The sequence below is a fragment of the Bufo bufo genome, chromosome 4, assembly GCF_905171765.1.
Source record: "Bufo bufo chromosome 4, aBufBuf1.1, whole genome shotgun sequence".
In the NCBI taxonomy this organism is placed as follows: domain Eukaryota; kingdom Metazoa; phylum Chordata; class Amphibia; order Anura; family Bufonidae; genus Bufo; species Bufo bufo.
In genome coordinates, this window is record NC_053392.1 from 601,313,267 (window position 1) to 601,328,429 (window position 15,163).

Sequence of the window (15,163 nt, forward strand, 5' to 3'; positions counted from 1 at the left end):
GGCAGATGGGAACATGAAGGTAAGCATCCTTCAGGTCTATGGTTACCATCATATCTCCTGGGTTCAGGATGTTTAAGACAGAGCGAATGGTTTCCATCCGGAAACGCTTCTTCCTGATGAAGCGATTTAAATAACGTTAATCGATGATCATCCGCCAGTCTCCTGACGGTTTTGGCACCAAAAAGATGGGGGAATAAACCCCCTGCCGCCGTTCGCGAGGAGGAACCTCCTCTAATGCTCCTTTCTGTATATACTGGAGGACCGAGTCTTCCAGGATTAACTGTTTGTCGGGTGGTAGGGTCCTTGTTAGGACGAATTTGTCCCGAGGAAGGGAAATAAAATCTATTGTGTACCCTGACGCTATCACCTGTAGCACCCAAGGGTCTGGAATTTTTTGCACCCAAAAATCTTTGAATAGACTCAAACGTCCACCGACTGGGGGACTGAAAACTGTTCCTTCCTCGGGGACAACAGGGGGGAGGGGAGGGGGGTTGACGGCCTGTGGAGAGTCATAGATCAGGCTTGCGGTTTCCACGACCGCGACCCCTACCTCTTTTATTATTTTCAGAACGCCTCTGGGTTCTGCCTCCCCCCTGAAACCTTCCTCCTCCTCTACCCCTTTCTCGACCCCGAAAGGACTGCTGGGGGAGGGATTTACCCTTCTTGTCCGCTAGGTTCTCCATGAGAGCATCTAACTCGGAACCGAACAATCTACCAGGTTCGTAGGGAAGGGAGCAAAGGTTAAATTTGGACGTGTTGTCCGCCGCCCATGGTTTTAACCAGAGTGGGCGTCTACTGGCTGAAGAGAGCGCCATCGACTTGGCCGCTAATTTTAACTGTTGTTAGGAGGAGTCTGCTAAGAAATCGATCCCCAGTAGGAGGGTCTTGAATTGGTCCAAGACGTCGTCCCGGGCAACCCCAGAATCCAAGTCTGATTGGATTCTGAGAGTGCGAGCACGGATGAACTCCGATACCTCAGAGCACGCTATAGCAACCGAGGCAGAAGCGGAGGCAGCCGAGTAGTTGCGTCTAAGCGTGCACTCTGCTCGTCTATCTAAGGGGTCCTTTAGGTTGCTGCCGTCGTCTGAAGGCACTAGGGTTCTCTTGGAGAGCTTTGATATGGCCATATCCACCTTTGGAGGTGGAACCCAAACTAAGGAGTCCGCATCCTGTAGAGGGAACATTAGTTTGAATCTTTTTGTTAACACTGGCCCCTTCTCCGGGTGTTTCCACTCGGTTGCCATTAACTTCATTAAAGACTCGTCCACTTTAAAGGCCCTTGGCCCCCTAGAGGTGGACTGTGGAGCTTCCCCTTGCTCAACATCATGGTCCCTCGACCTGATGGAGCGCAATAGTCTCTGAGTCCTTTCGGCCGGAAAGAGGAAGGCCGAACTCTCCTCCTCAGAGGAAGAATTGTTCTCAATGGAGACGATGTCTTCAGACATGGGAACAGGACCAGGAGAAGCCTGTCTGGGCCTCTTGTTGGAGACTGCTCCCTTAATTTCGGCGATAGACGTATCCATGAACTGTTTCATCCATGAAAACATATCCACCATCGTTGGTTCTGGGTCCGCTCTGGGACGGCAGCCTGGACATCGATGGAATTCGTATGAATCCGGCAATGGGGTGCTGCAGGTGGAGCAGGCGAGATGTTTCTGCTTCTGGGTAGCTTTGCCTAGGACACAGAGCACAGAATAAGAATCTGGACCCAAATTGGTACAAAAAAGGGGAAGCAGTACCTTACCGTGAGGTGGCGATGCCATCTTAGAAGCAAGCAAGGTGACTTCAAGGAAAACTTCCTGGCGCAGGAGTTATCAACAGCAGAAGTCAGTTGAACACAGCGCTGAAGCCGGAGCCGCGGACCGGAAGTGACGAGTGTGACGCACTTCCGGTACACGCGCGATGCCGGCGGAGCGAAGCGACTGCTTCAGCGGCACACGTGGAGGGAGGCAGGGAGCCAAAACCGGCGCCATCTCCCCCCAGTAACAGGCAGAGCCTTCGGATTGCTGCAGCAGCAGGACATCCAGGAGTAATCACCAGCAGATGGAGATTCACCGGAGGCACCCGAGGTAGGCGGAGACAGGTCAGGATACCTAGGAAAAGAAAAGGCAGAATTAAAGAACATAATAACCATTTTATAACTTTATGGTCAATACTGGGAGACTCCAGTAAGGAGTCTAGCCTGTCCTGGAGTCCACAGGACAATAAAAAAGCAACCCCATCCAGTTGGGGCCGGGTTATATGGGGTAGGGGCTTAATTGGCTAATTGTTAATTAAGATACTTAGGCAGAAATTTTTGTTCATTAAAATTCCGCCTGTCCTGACCAGCTTCACAGGGGCAAATACCCCACTTGTGCTGCTGGTTAGGACGTAAGGGAACCTGCAGTTCCCACCAAGTCAAGCAGAGCCAGTGTTTCCAGCTAGTACAAGTAAGCTGAAGGAGTAGTAATGTAAAGCAAGGAAGAGTACCTGAGGAAGATTGTTACCAAGGATAAAAGCCAGCATTGAGGTATCCGGGCCTTGGGATAAAAACCAGACAAGAGTTCTAAGGAACAGTGTAGACTATCTCTGAGGAGAAGGTACAGCCTGATTCTGAGTGTTGTTGTTTACCCTCTGAGTATCTTGCAAGGAAACAGTATACCTGCCATAATTGTGAAAGCCTGCTTGTGAAGTGTATCTGATATGTGGAACTGAATTGACATCCAACTGTATAAAGTTGAACTGATTCCAGTAAAGCAAAGTTTGGTTCACCATACCATCTGTGTACCTCACTTATTAATACTACCAATCGGTGTGCCACCGTTACAGGCACTGGCATCACGAACCTTAAAGGGACCTTGCCCCAGGCACATAAAACACCTGCAACATCCAGGGCACCTCATCCACCACCAGGCCTGGTCCCTAAATACAGAGTGTGCCCCAGAGGACCCCTGTGCCATCCTCTCCTTCACTGCTGTACACCTGCCCAGGGTTTCCCTACAGAACTGTGAGTAACCCTCGCTTGCCGTTAACCGTGACCTCACAATCGCAATACCCTGCAGGTCTGGCGTGCTGCATGTGGAGCACAAGTTCTCCCATCCCTAGCAGGTCTGCAATCCAGGCGTTAGAGAAAGCTGACTGATGGCCTCTGTTAGGCCTCCTGCACACGACCGTATGGCTTTCAGTATTTTGTGGTCTGCAAAAAATACGGATGACATCTGTGTGCATTCTGGTTTTTGCAGACTAGAACAGCTGGCCCTGACAGAACAGTCCTATCCTTGTCTGTTATGTGGACAATAATAGGATATGTTTTATCTTTCAATGGAAATGGAAGGCATATGGAGTACCTTCAGGGTTTTTTCTTTTTTCTGGATCCATTGGAATGAATGGTTCCATAAACGGGGAAAAACATTTGTGCAAGAGGCCTTAGGTCTATGGTAGTAATTTGAGACCCTTATTGCTCCTGCCTTGAATGTTTCTCTATCCATATGAGAACCTGCACATGATGCAAATTACAATAGTTTTTTTTGTACTGAATTTTGTTGGAAATCTCCCATTTTGTGCAGCACCAGCAAGGGTTAAAGGGGTTGTCTGGGTTCAGGGCTGAGCCCAGATATAAGCTGTACTCTTACTATATAGGGGTGGAGTATTGGCGCATTTCCTTGCATCGTACAGCGCAAGGTCTGTTTACTGGCGGTGACCTAGCGGGCTTCTCCTCACTATGCAAAGTAGCAGTGCCTGCCTACAAAATGGCCTCGGACATCTAGCCTAGAGAATTTCCAAACCCTTTTATTATTTTTCCCTCCTATTATGCTTTTCACTGACTCTTTCTAATTCATAGTACGGGTGTTTCACACTTGGCAATGCCAATGAAGTTTTTTTACTTTTTTGTTTTGGGGGAAGAGGGTGACATGAACATAATACTTTTGTTACTGTAGGTCCCCAATTGGGCCTCAAACTTGCAGTCATCAGATTGCAACTTGTACAGAATAATGTAATTTGCTCCATTCTATACAGAAATGGCTATAGTTCAGTGCTGCCACCTGCTGGCCTGGACTGTAATATACAAGTAATGAGCCTGGAAGCCTAGTATAGGCTCGGGCTCATTACTATGAATGACTGCCTTCCCTGATCTCCACCAGGGGGAGACGTTCCTTACCTGGAAGCGCAGGCTTCTGGGTCTTGGCCCTTTCAGGCACGATGGTCGCATTTGACCACTGTATCTGAGGGGTTAAATGTCCAGACGGCATGACTGCAGACATGAACAGCAGGTGTCTTCTGTATGTAAGAGCAGGCACCCAGCAGCCATAGCACTCGCTCCGGAGCAGGCGTTATCTTTAAAGGCCCGACATCTGCTGTACATGTACGACTGATGTTGGCGAAGGATTACGGGTACATTCAAAGCAATCCACTTAAACTTTTTTATGGATGTTTTTTCTGAGAAATTGGCCACCTTTAATTGTATCTGGAGTGTGAAAACAGACAAAATAGGACATGTCCTTTTTTATTTAAGTTAGTATTTTGATCAGTATTCCTTGTCCCTCTATTAAAAATAAATAATTGAACACCCCATAGACTGTCACTCTTATGAAACCAGCCATTTTCCCTGTGATTGTACCCAAACCTGATGCGTACCCCTCGTACTCTGGTCTAAGTGACTTTATAATGGAAAGACTTTTATACTATGAATGCTCTGAATTATTTGTGAGGCCAATACTTGTATGGAGTGACCCTGGTGACAGGTTCCCTTTAGAACACATACAGGACATGGATGAACAGGATTCCTGCTCCCTAACTCTCTACTGAACCTCAGAAGCTGCAGCAGTGATGGAGGCATTACACAGCAGTATCCAGCAGTTTAGATGGAATGAAAGGGGTTGTCCGCTGTTTACTATTGATGACCTGTCCTCAGGATAGATCCTCAATATCCAATCGGTGAGGATCCGACTCCTGGCACCCCCTCCGATCAACTGTTTGAAGAGAAAGCAGCCATTCACTTCTATGGGACGGCTCTGTCTGCTCAGGTGAACACTACAGAGCTGTCCCATAGGAGTGAATGGGGACGCCATACTTGGAATTACACCCGCTCATCAGTACAATTGCTGTGGTGAGCAGAGAAGGCAGCGCTCATTCGCCTTCTCTTCAAACAGCTGATCGTGGAATTGCCTGGAGTTGGAACCCTCCAATCTGATATTGATAACCTATCCAGGATAGGTTATCGATATTAAAAAGCAGATAACCCCTTTAAAGGGCGTCTGTCAGCAGATTTGCACCTATGAAACTGACCCGTTGCATGTGTGCTTGGCAGCTGAAGGTGTAGTGTCCCACTACGTAATGGTGGGCACTACTCAAGGGTCAATTGGGTCACGTTGTTCTCCACCTCCTGTGGAACATGGTCATTGTATTTTATATTGCATTTTAATGTATATTGTCTCCTGTGTACCAGGCCTGTTAGGGGTGTAGTTCCTCCTCCTAGGCATTAGAGGGAGCTAGGGAACCCCCCTAGTGTGTGTATATATAGTCAGGTCCTGTTCAGAGAGGGGAGTTGAGTGTTCAGAAGCCAGTGTGCACTTTAGCCAGAGTGTAGCTGAGGAGCAGCTTCTGACATGCAGCTAGATGGCCCAGGCTCCTAGCTTGCCACCAGGAGAAGATGCCTCCTGAAGATATATAGCACCTTTAAAAGTACAGTGCAGAGCCACTTTTATCCAGCCAAATAGAAAGCTGAAGGGCAGAAGGATATTTACAGCAAGAGAATATATACCAGAGGAAGGTTTCCCTACCGAAGGCTAAAGCCAGCAATAGGGCATACAGGCCTTGGTGAAAGCCAGACAGGATCTGAGGAAAGTGCAGCCTGATCTGTAAGTGTTATTCCCTCTGAGTATCTTGCAAAGACTTTGCCTGCCATTTGTATGAAGCCTGCCTGTATTCAACATTATACATATGGAACTAACTGAAGACTGTATATAGTTGGACTGTTCAGTAAAAGGAAGTTCTGGTTCACTGCAACTTTGTACCTCAGTTATTCCTACAACAAATCGGTGTGCCACCGTTACCGGCACTGGCATCACGAACTTTAGGGGTTTTGCCACAGGCACACTAAACCTACAACACCCAGGGCACCTCATCTACCACCTGGCCTGGTCCCTATACACAGTGCCCCAGAGGATCCATGTGCCAGCCTCTCCATCACTGCTATATGCCTGCCCAGGGTATATAAAAACTGTGTACCAAGAGCAACCCTTGGTTTGTTAACTACCCCTGTGACCTCACCCTGCAGGGCTGCATACTGCAAAGGCATCTTCATTGGTCCCATGCAGGCATGGGATTCAGCCAGTTCCCTCCGGTTATTAAAATTACAACTGGATCAGAAAACCGCGTTACCGGCTGAGTCCTGATCCAGTGCTCTGGCGGCAGGTGGAGATGTTCACTTCCATCACACCGTTGATAGTTTAGCTCTTAAGTTGGGGTGTGATTATGTATGTGTACAATGTATAACGTGTCGACACCGCGTGTCCGCCATTGAGTAGGGAACCTGTTAAAAGTGAGTCCCATATTCATTTGTCTCAGCATCACAGTCACATATGACATCTTAATATATGCAAATGAGCCTCTAGGAGCAATGGGGGGGAGGGGGGTTTGCCATAACAGCTAGAGGCTCTGCTTTCTCTAACTTCCACACCCTCTGGACTTTGAGTGACAGGTCCAGGTGTGGTGATGTTTACACTGCCTGGCCCTGTCAAATGTGTGTAAATCTGCTGACAGATGCCCTTTAAGACAGTATGTATCCCTTGTACACCAGCAGTAGTCTCAGTCCCTCTGTCTCCAGAAGCCCCTCTTCCATTCTCCCCCATCCCCTCTCCATAGACTGCTGTTATCTGATACTTCAGTGAGCAGGCAGTCTGTAATCACTGCTCAGATCTATAGTCAGTGAATAGGACGGGGAGCATGAGAGGAGCTCAATAGGAGACTCTTTAACTGGTCAACCTAAGCACATCAAAGTTGCTAAAGGAAATTTACAGAATCTAACTGGTCAACCTAGTTGCTGACAGCGGATTAATTGTCTTCTAACTGAACTCCTACATTTTCAGGACTTTGAACTTCGTCAGTATGAAGAAACTCTTTGGGTAACAACTTCACTAAAACAGGACATTTTTGGCATCGGGATGGTGTTTAGTTTCAACCGCCTGTTTATGTATATCAATGGGAACAATGCTGAAGGTAGGTTGTCTTTTATAGTAGACTCTGCTCACATCCATATTGTCAGGCTTTGTGTTCTGCAGCGCTATGCTTGCCATTAAAATGACTGAAATCCTGCCAGATATAATAAGTAAATGCTAACAATTCTGACTTGACATGGCACCAGAACAATAATGTTCAGTTGAGGAATTTTCTGCCACATCTGAAGGTACCCTAATGGTCAGAAACCATTAAAAGAATAAAGGCATCCAATGATTTAAGGTATTAGAGCGTTCTAGACTTCATAATGTCAAACTATCATATAGTACATTAGAGAAACTCTCATAGCTGCCAACTGTCCTGAATTTGCAGGAACTGTCCCCGATTTTCAGAGATGGTCCTGGCAAATTCAGGATGTCTTGAGCAGAAAATGGGTGGGGGCTAATAGCTGGGCATTCCCAGGTGAGGGATTCCCAGTGTCCCAATTTTTACTAACCTAAACATTGGTAAGTTTGAATTCTGTATTTTGAAGATAAAATATTCTGGTGTAGGAGTTTGACATCTGGCCTATAATGTGGAAACTTCCAAACCCATGCCAGTGTGCTTTATGACACTAGTGTGTGATTATACAGTCAGGTCCATAAATATTGGGACATCGACACAATTCTAACATTTTTGGCTCTATACACCACCACAATGGATTTGAAATGAAACTAACAGGATGTGCTTTAACTGCAGACTGTCAGCTTTAATTTGAGGGTATTTACATCCAAATCAGGTTTACGGTGTAGGAATTAAAATTTTTCCACTGCCTCATTTGCTAAAAGTTGTTTCTTTAGACTGTAGAGTCCTGACCAAGTTTTCACCTCCAGTAGAAGAGATAATCCCAACTAAGACTGGGCCCCCTCTTGGCCTGGCCCCATAGCAGTCGCATTGTCTGCCGCTATGGTAGTTACACCCCTGCATTATAGTTCTCTTATGCTGTTGGACAGAATGTGTTCCCAGCAGGGAAATGGGAAGTGGTCACTATTGCCCATTTCTAGTACAGAAACAACAGAAGATTCAGAACTATAATAAATCTGAAGCCCCTAAACAAATATATCACCTATAGCAGATTTAACTGGAAACGTTAAGGTCTGCAGTAAAGCTGATCAAGAAATGATGGCCACAATGGATCTTAAGGATGCTTATTTTCCCATCCCAATCCAGAAAATACCTAGATTTGCAGTACAGTTGGAAGGATTTATCATCATTTCAACTGTCTGACTTTTGGAATCTCTTCTGCGCCCCCCCCCCCCCCCCCCCCCATTTTCATCTTCTCTAGGATCATGGCAGAGGTAGTGGCCTCACTAAGTCGAAAGGGATACTGAGAGTTCGGTATCTGGACGATCTTTTGGTCATAGCAGAAGATGCTGATCTTGCCATTTTCAGGTAGTTCTAGCCCATCTTCAGGCTCTGGGCAGGATAGTCAATTGGGAAAAATACAACCTCCTTCCAGACAACCAGCGGGTATTTTTAGGCATTCTTCTAGATTCCGTCCTCCAGAAATCCTTTTTGCCTCCCCTAAAGATTCAGGTTCTAAAACTCAGAATCCAGCAATTCCTGAAGAAACCCATTTGCTCAGAGGGCATGAAGATGCTAGGACTTGTCATAAATGGAACAGGTCTTTGTCCACCCTGGACCAGAAGATGTCTCTTATCAGAGAAGCAAGGATCTCTTTACAGTGGTGTCTCAGACAACAATCTGCAGACTGGGGTATTCTGGAGTCAGGAAAGCATTTTTCCATTGACAGATGCCAATTCCTCGGGCTGGGATGCCCTTACAGCCATGGATTCCTTCCAAGGGACTTGGTCTGAACCTCAGAGGAGGATGTCGTCCAATTACAGGAAACTTCAGGCAATATGGGAAGGTCTCGCAGCAACACAAGCTCAGGCAAGGGATAGTCATGTGCTAGCCCACTCGGACAATTCATCCAGCATCGGGGAGAAACGAGGCATTGACATCTTTAAAGGCTAACTGATGTTTTCATATAAAAAAAATCTATTTAGCATATGTTACTGTTGCAGCAGCATTATGCGTAAAGCAATCTTTAGTTTCTTCCCATACCACCATTTTCCTTGTTTTCCCTTTTAGTTAAGGCTGTCTTGAATCCTACAACATGAGAATCTCAAGATGGCTCCTCTGCCAGTTCTCTGAGGCCAAAACTACCTTCCCTTACACACTTGCTGTAGCCAGCAGTTTCCTGCCAGCCAATCAGATTAGATTACTGAGACATGCCTCCTCACTCTGAAGCCTAATGCAGACAGGCAGTGTGAAGGACCGCCCCTGTCTTCTGCTCCCATTAAAGGGCTTCTGTCACCCCACTAAAGTTTTTTTTTTTTGCTACTTATAATCCCTATACTGCGATATCAGTAGATAATGTTAATCATTTTCGTTCAGTAGGTAATAAAAATAAAAAAATGACTTATCATATGCAAATTACCTGTCTACCAGCAAGTAGGGCGGCTACTTGCTGGTAGCAGCCGCATCCTCCTCTCATAAACATGCCCCCTCCTCATGTTGATTGACAGGGCCAGCGGACGCACTCGTTCTCTGCTGGCCCTGTCTGCATTCAAAATCTGGCGCCTGCGCCGTACCTGTCTTCAGTCGGCGCAGGCGCACTGAGGGGAGGACGCTCACTCAGCCGCTCCTTCCTCAATGTGCCGGTGACATCACATCTACACCAGGCGCACTGAGGAAGGAGCGGCCGAGCGAGCATCCTCCCCTCAGTGCGCCTGCCTCCCTCACGCCAGTTCGGATTCACAACCACACCAAGGAGGGCTGCAGGCGCCCCATGTGAGTATTTGAGGGCCTACCCAGCGGCATAGGGCTTTTCAGGAAGCCGCTGCAGAGCCTGGACCTCTGACGCTCCCTTCTCAATCAGAGGTTTTACAGGTCTCCTGGACGCGCGGACCTCTGTGGCCATGTTCGGCTGCCAACATCTGTCGTCACTTCCAGTTTCGGCAGCAGGAGGAGGCACAATGCTGTAGACTGGGGGGGGGGGGGGGGGGGTGTATACCCCAAAATCTCTATAGCTTAAGTTTCTTATAAGGCTATCTTTTATATTTGGGTTTCCAGATCTAAAGACGGGGTGTGCTATTTGTAAGAAAGATACCCTCAGGCTGGGGAAAACCTATTTGAAGTCGGCGTAGGCAAGCTACTAGAGGATGAGGCCCATCTCTTATGACAAGCCTAAAGCAGATGATCCAGGATAAAGTGAGGGAGTCGGTTAATAGCCTCCTGGAGAATCTCCCCAGCACCTCCTGTAGCCGCTTCTATTCCCCCCCCCCCCCCTCCAGCGACCAGGAACTGTTGTCAGGATTGGAGGAAGAGGGAAACCATCATCGGATGAATCTTTTAATGATCATGTAGCAAGAAAGCAGCCCTCCCTTTGAGGACTCTGGTTCCTTGAAAGATCCCATAGAAGGGCTGAGATTTATTTGAAAAAGAGCTGGGAGACTATGGCAGGTGCCTTTAGACCTTCCATTGCGGCCACCTCTATTGCAAGATCCCTGAAGATATGGATGAAGGAATTAAAAGCTCATATTAAAGAGGGAACCCTAGAGATGAGTTGCTTTCCTCCTTTCCAACCCTATTTAATGCTATTGATTCCCTTGCGGATGCTTCTGTTGACTCTTTTTAACATTTTCTGTTAGGGCTTCTGCCCTTTTCTAATTCGGCTCGTAGAGCCATCTGGTTAAAGGACTGGAAGGGTGACTCGTCCTCCAAAGCGAAATTATGTGCAATACCTCAGAACAAATATGCAGGGCGGCCACTTGGAAGAGGGCTCATACCTTCACTAAACATTATTAGGCTTGATGTTTTCGCCAATGAGGACATGGCCTTTGGACGCAAGGTCCTTGGTGCTGTGGTCCCTCCATAAGATTTTTTTTTTTTCATTTTTTAGTTCTTAGGATGTGCTGTCATGGAGATGACTACCAGTGAGTAATAATAATTTCCCCAGATATAATCTATATATTTTTTTTTTTTTCAGTGCTCCCTCAAAGACTTGCCTCAATACCTTTTCCATGCTTAACTTTAAACGGTGCTGCTTATAAACCAGACGACCAGTGTAATTACTACTGTATCCTCAAATTGATTCAATTTTATGCACTAACTAATATCCTTTGGACAACTAAGCCAGTTCTACTGTACACCATTGATGACCCCATAAATGTAGATTTGGCTGTCCAGTGAGGGGTTTTTGAGACTGTAGGCAATATGTTCTATTATCTTGTCTGTAAAATTTCTCATTCCAGTTTTTACTTTTTATAGGGCTGAAGATGAGTATGACTGTACCTGTGATAGTACACGTGCCATTAAAACCACCCACTGAGAACACTACAATGTCCTTCTTTGTGAAGTATCCTGCAAAACCTACAGACCCTGAGGTTTACCTGGAGCCACGTCCTGCAGCTTCTGTATATGTCAAGTAAGTGATTACCAGTTGAGATCATGGTCCCCTTTATTTTGTAAGTGATATGTGGGGAAAAAAATCATCTAAAACTATGGCACACATTACATGACAACCTGATTATGCCTAAAAGGTAAAGTTCATACGGGCATATCTATCTGAGTGATGGGGCTGATTTCTCAGACCTCACTAAAGGCTGAACTTGACAGGTAACATGCTGCATAAGGGCCTCTACATGAATTATCTGGCTTTTTATTTTTCGTACTAAAAGGCCAAAATAACTTTCAGCTGTTTCTTTGCTGCATTTTTGTCACTTTTTTTTTTTCTACAAACAGTGGTGCAGATTTACTAATACTGTCAAAGTGTAAACTCCCAAAAATGTGCCAATATTCTGCTTTTAAATTATATCCGTCCCCACAAAGCCATTAAAGAGGCTGTCAGAATGATCAACCCTATTAAACCAAGGATACTGCCTAGTAGGGCTCCTCATAGTCATTTAGCATATGGACAAAATAAGGGCATCAGTTATTTGTGGTAGTCATATGCAAAGGGGAAAGTCGGAGCACCAGGAGGCAGGGCTGAATCCTCTGAGCACTACGCCCCCCCCCCCCCCCCCTTCATTGAGAGGCCTAGACATCGGTATGAGGACAGAGCTGTGTCCCAACATGATGAGCCCAAACAGTCTGCCTGGGTTATTGGGGTTGATTATGCTGACAGAGCCTCTTTAGGCCACAACACCTCAATGGCCAACACATAAAGGTTGGTGTGTAAAACATTTAATAAATGCAAAGCAAGTTGTTCCAAAGCTGATGCATTTTCAATGTTCTTTGTGACATTGTTTTTCCTCCTACAAATAAGCCGATGTAAAAAGGACAAGAGCTACAGCATGCCACTTAAGACCAAAAAGGACAGTTATGAAACAGGACACAATTTAATTCATATTTCCCTTAAATCTACTGCATAAAATGTATCAAAACACAGGAGCAAAAAGCCACTAAAGACAAAAGTTTGGGTTCAGGTTTGGGTTCAGGGTTGTGTAGATTGTATTTTCCCTTATAACATGGTTATAATGGAAAATTGCATTCTGAATACAGAATGCATAGTACAATAGCGCTGGAGGGGTTAAAAAAATTATAATTTAACTCCTTAATCCACTTGTTCGCGCAGCCGGCATCTCTTCTATCTGTGGTGAAAAGGACCTTTGACATCACTACGTTCATCACATGGTCATTCACATGATCCATCACCATGGTGATGGATCATGTGATGAGCGTAGTGACATCATCAAAGGTCCTTTTCCTCACAGATTAAGACAAAAGAGATGCCGGCTGCACGAACAAGTGGATAAGGTGAGTTAAATTATTTATTTTAACCCCTCCAGCCCTATTTTACCGCATCCGCACTTGCTTGCGATTTTCACGCAACCCCATTCATTTCTATGGGGCCTGTGTTACATGAAAAAAAACCACAAAGAGGAGCATGTTGCGATCTTCACACAACGCACAAGTGATGCGTGAAAATCACCGCTCATGTGCACAGCCCCATAGAAATGAATGGGTCTGGATTCAGTGCGGGTGCAATGTGTTCACCTCACGCTTTGCACCCGCGCAGAAATCTCACCTGTGTGAAAGGGGCCTAAGGGTGCCTTCACACACTGCAGAATTTCCCACCTGCCTGAATGGGGCTTGCAGAATGTGTTCTCCTCCCCGTTCAAATGAATACTGATTTATAAAAAATAAAAAAATTCCATTCACAGAAAATTAGGCAACAAAATCTGCAATGTCTAAAGGCACCCCAACACTGATCTAGAAAAGCTACTCCAGTTTTCCTACTTGAGTGAGATTGCAACTTTTAAAAAGTTATAGTGAAACCCAGTAACATGGCTAACCACATGTCCATCCTTACCATATTTCAAAGCTGGAGTGAGTGGAGTTAAAACGCAAAAACACAATTTTCCAACTTTTTTTTTTTTAAAGCCAGAATTCTGGAGTGTCTGCATATTAAGGGCCTATATATTTATATCTTCTGGATATTCATGTAAGCTTTCCATTCTTTTCAGGACTTTTGGAGGATATGCCCTAAACACTATGTATGCTGAGCAAGCTAAAGCCCTAGCAGAGAAGCTGGAGCTCCTTGCTCTGCCGTTTGATGATACATACTTCATACATGGTGGCTACGATGCTCCTTCTCAAATTTTCAACCGTCATAATGAAGTGTGGTACATGGCAAAGTCCTCTCACCCGAGGGGATTTCATCGTTCCTCTGCTCCTCAGCCCTGAATGTGATCTCCATACCGTCTTATAATATCTTACAAGACGCTGTTAAATGGTACTCAAACACTAACTTGCAAAACTTCTAACAAATGCCTCTGGTAAATCTTAAGCATTGTCTTGAATGTAGCATGTCATCATGAATAGTGCTGTTTTTGTAACAGATTTTGTTGCATTAAAATATATTTGTAGAACGTGGCTCTTCTTGGTTTATATTGGAGGGGAGTGAGTCTGTTGTAAACTGATGCAATGCAGATTAATTTCTGAGAAATTAACTAATCCACTATTTGCTAATTTCCACCTCATCACCACGACAGCCCACAAGGAGATTGACCTCTGTAGGGGCAGGAACAGAGGGGGTTTAAATGCCCCTCCAACACCAGTGTTTCCTGTCCCTACAGGGGCAGAGAGGTCTCCCTAACCAGGGAGATTAAGACCTGGCTTACCTTGGTGCCCCAGTACTAACACTGAGCAGGGGAGAAGAGGGAGGCCTCGCTCTGTTTAATACGAGAGCCTGCTCCCTGGATGTGATCTCCCGCCGGGCCTCCTAGGGTTTTAGCCGGGCTGTGCGTCGGGCGCTTTAGCGCTATGCGGCAACGTCACTTTCGGGAGACTAGGAAGTGACATAAGGCGCGCGTCTCCTGGAAAAATCGGCACAGCGCATGGAAGTGCCGAGGCAACAATCCATTGCTTATGCCATGTCAGCGGAACCCTGCTCTGCAGGAGACCCCCTCTGCGCCAATTGCTATAAGTTCCCCTGTGGGGAGTGTGCTTGTATCACCATTGCTTTGCTTGCACTTGTGGTCAGGGAACTCTGGTTCCTCTCTCTTCCTACACTTGGGCTTGGGGTCACTCTCCCCTCCTAGGTCCCTAAGGAGGCGCAGAAGAAGGTCAGGAAGCCCGCTAAGTGCCTATTGTGCTATAGGCGGCTTCCAGATTACCATAAGACTATGTAAAGATTGCATTTCAAGTGTTATACGGGATGAACAACCTTTGTTAATTGAAGAATTTAGGTCCATGAAGTCAAATCCTCTTGATCTCAGCTTACTACTTTACCTAGGGATCCACCTCCAGCTAAAAGGCAGAGAATAGAATCCCCCTCTTCCTCAGATTCAGACGGAATAGCTGAAGACGCTTCGTTCTCTAGACCCTGGGACGACAAGGAGGCTTCCTCTGATGCAGAATTCTCTGAATCCGCCATTTTTATTTTTCCTCAATGCATGCCAGACTTGCTAAAGGCCGTCAGAGCCACCATGGGGGTGGAAGAAGCCCAGAAGTCTCATTT

The 15,163-nt window shown here is 46.0% G+C and overlaps 1 protein-coding gene across 1 annotated transcript; it reads left to right on the forward strand.

Moving 5' to 3' along the window:
• Window positions 1-1,521: 1,521 nt before the first annotated feature.
• On the forward strand, window positions 1,522-13,887 carry LOC120999337 (heme-binding protein 2-like). Its single transcript, XM_040430204.1, has 4 exons — window positions 1,522-1,644; window positions 7,068-7,197; window positions 11,470-11,626; window positions 13,668-13,887. The coding sequence occupies exons 1-4, from the start codon at window positions 1,522-1,524 to the stop codon at window positions 13,885-13,887; spliced, it is 630 nt and encodes a 209-aa protein (XP_040286138.1).
• Window positions 13,888-15,163: the final 1,276 nt, after the last annotated feature.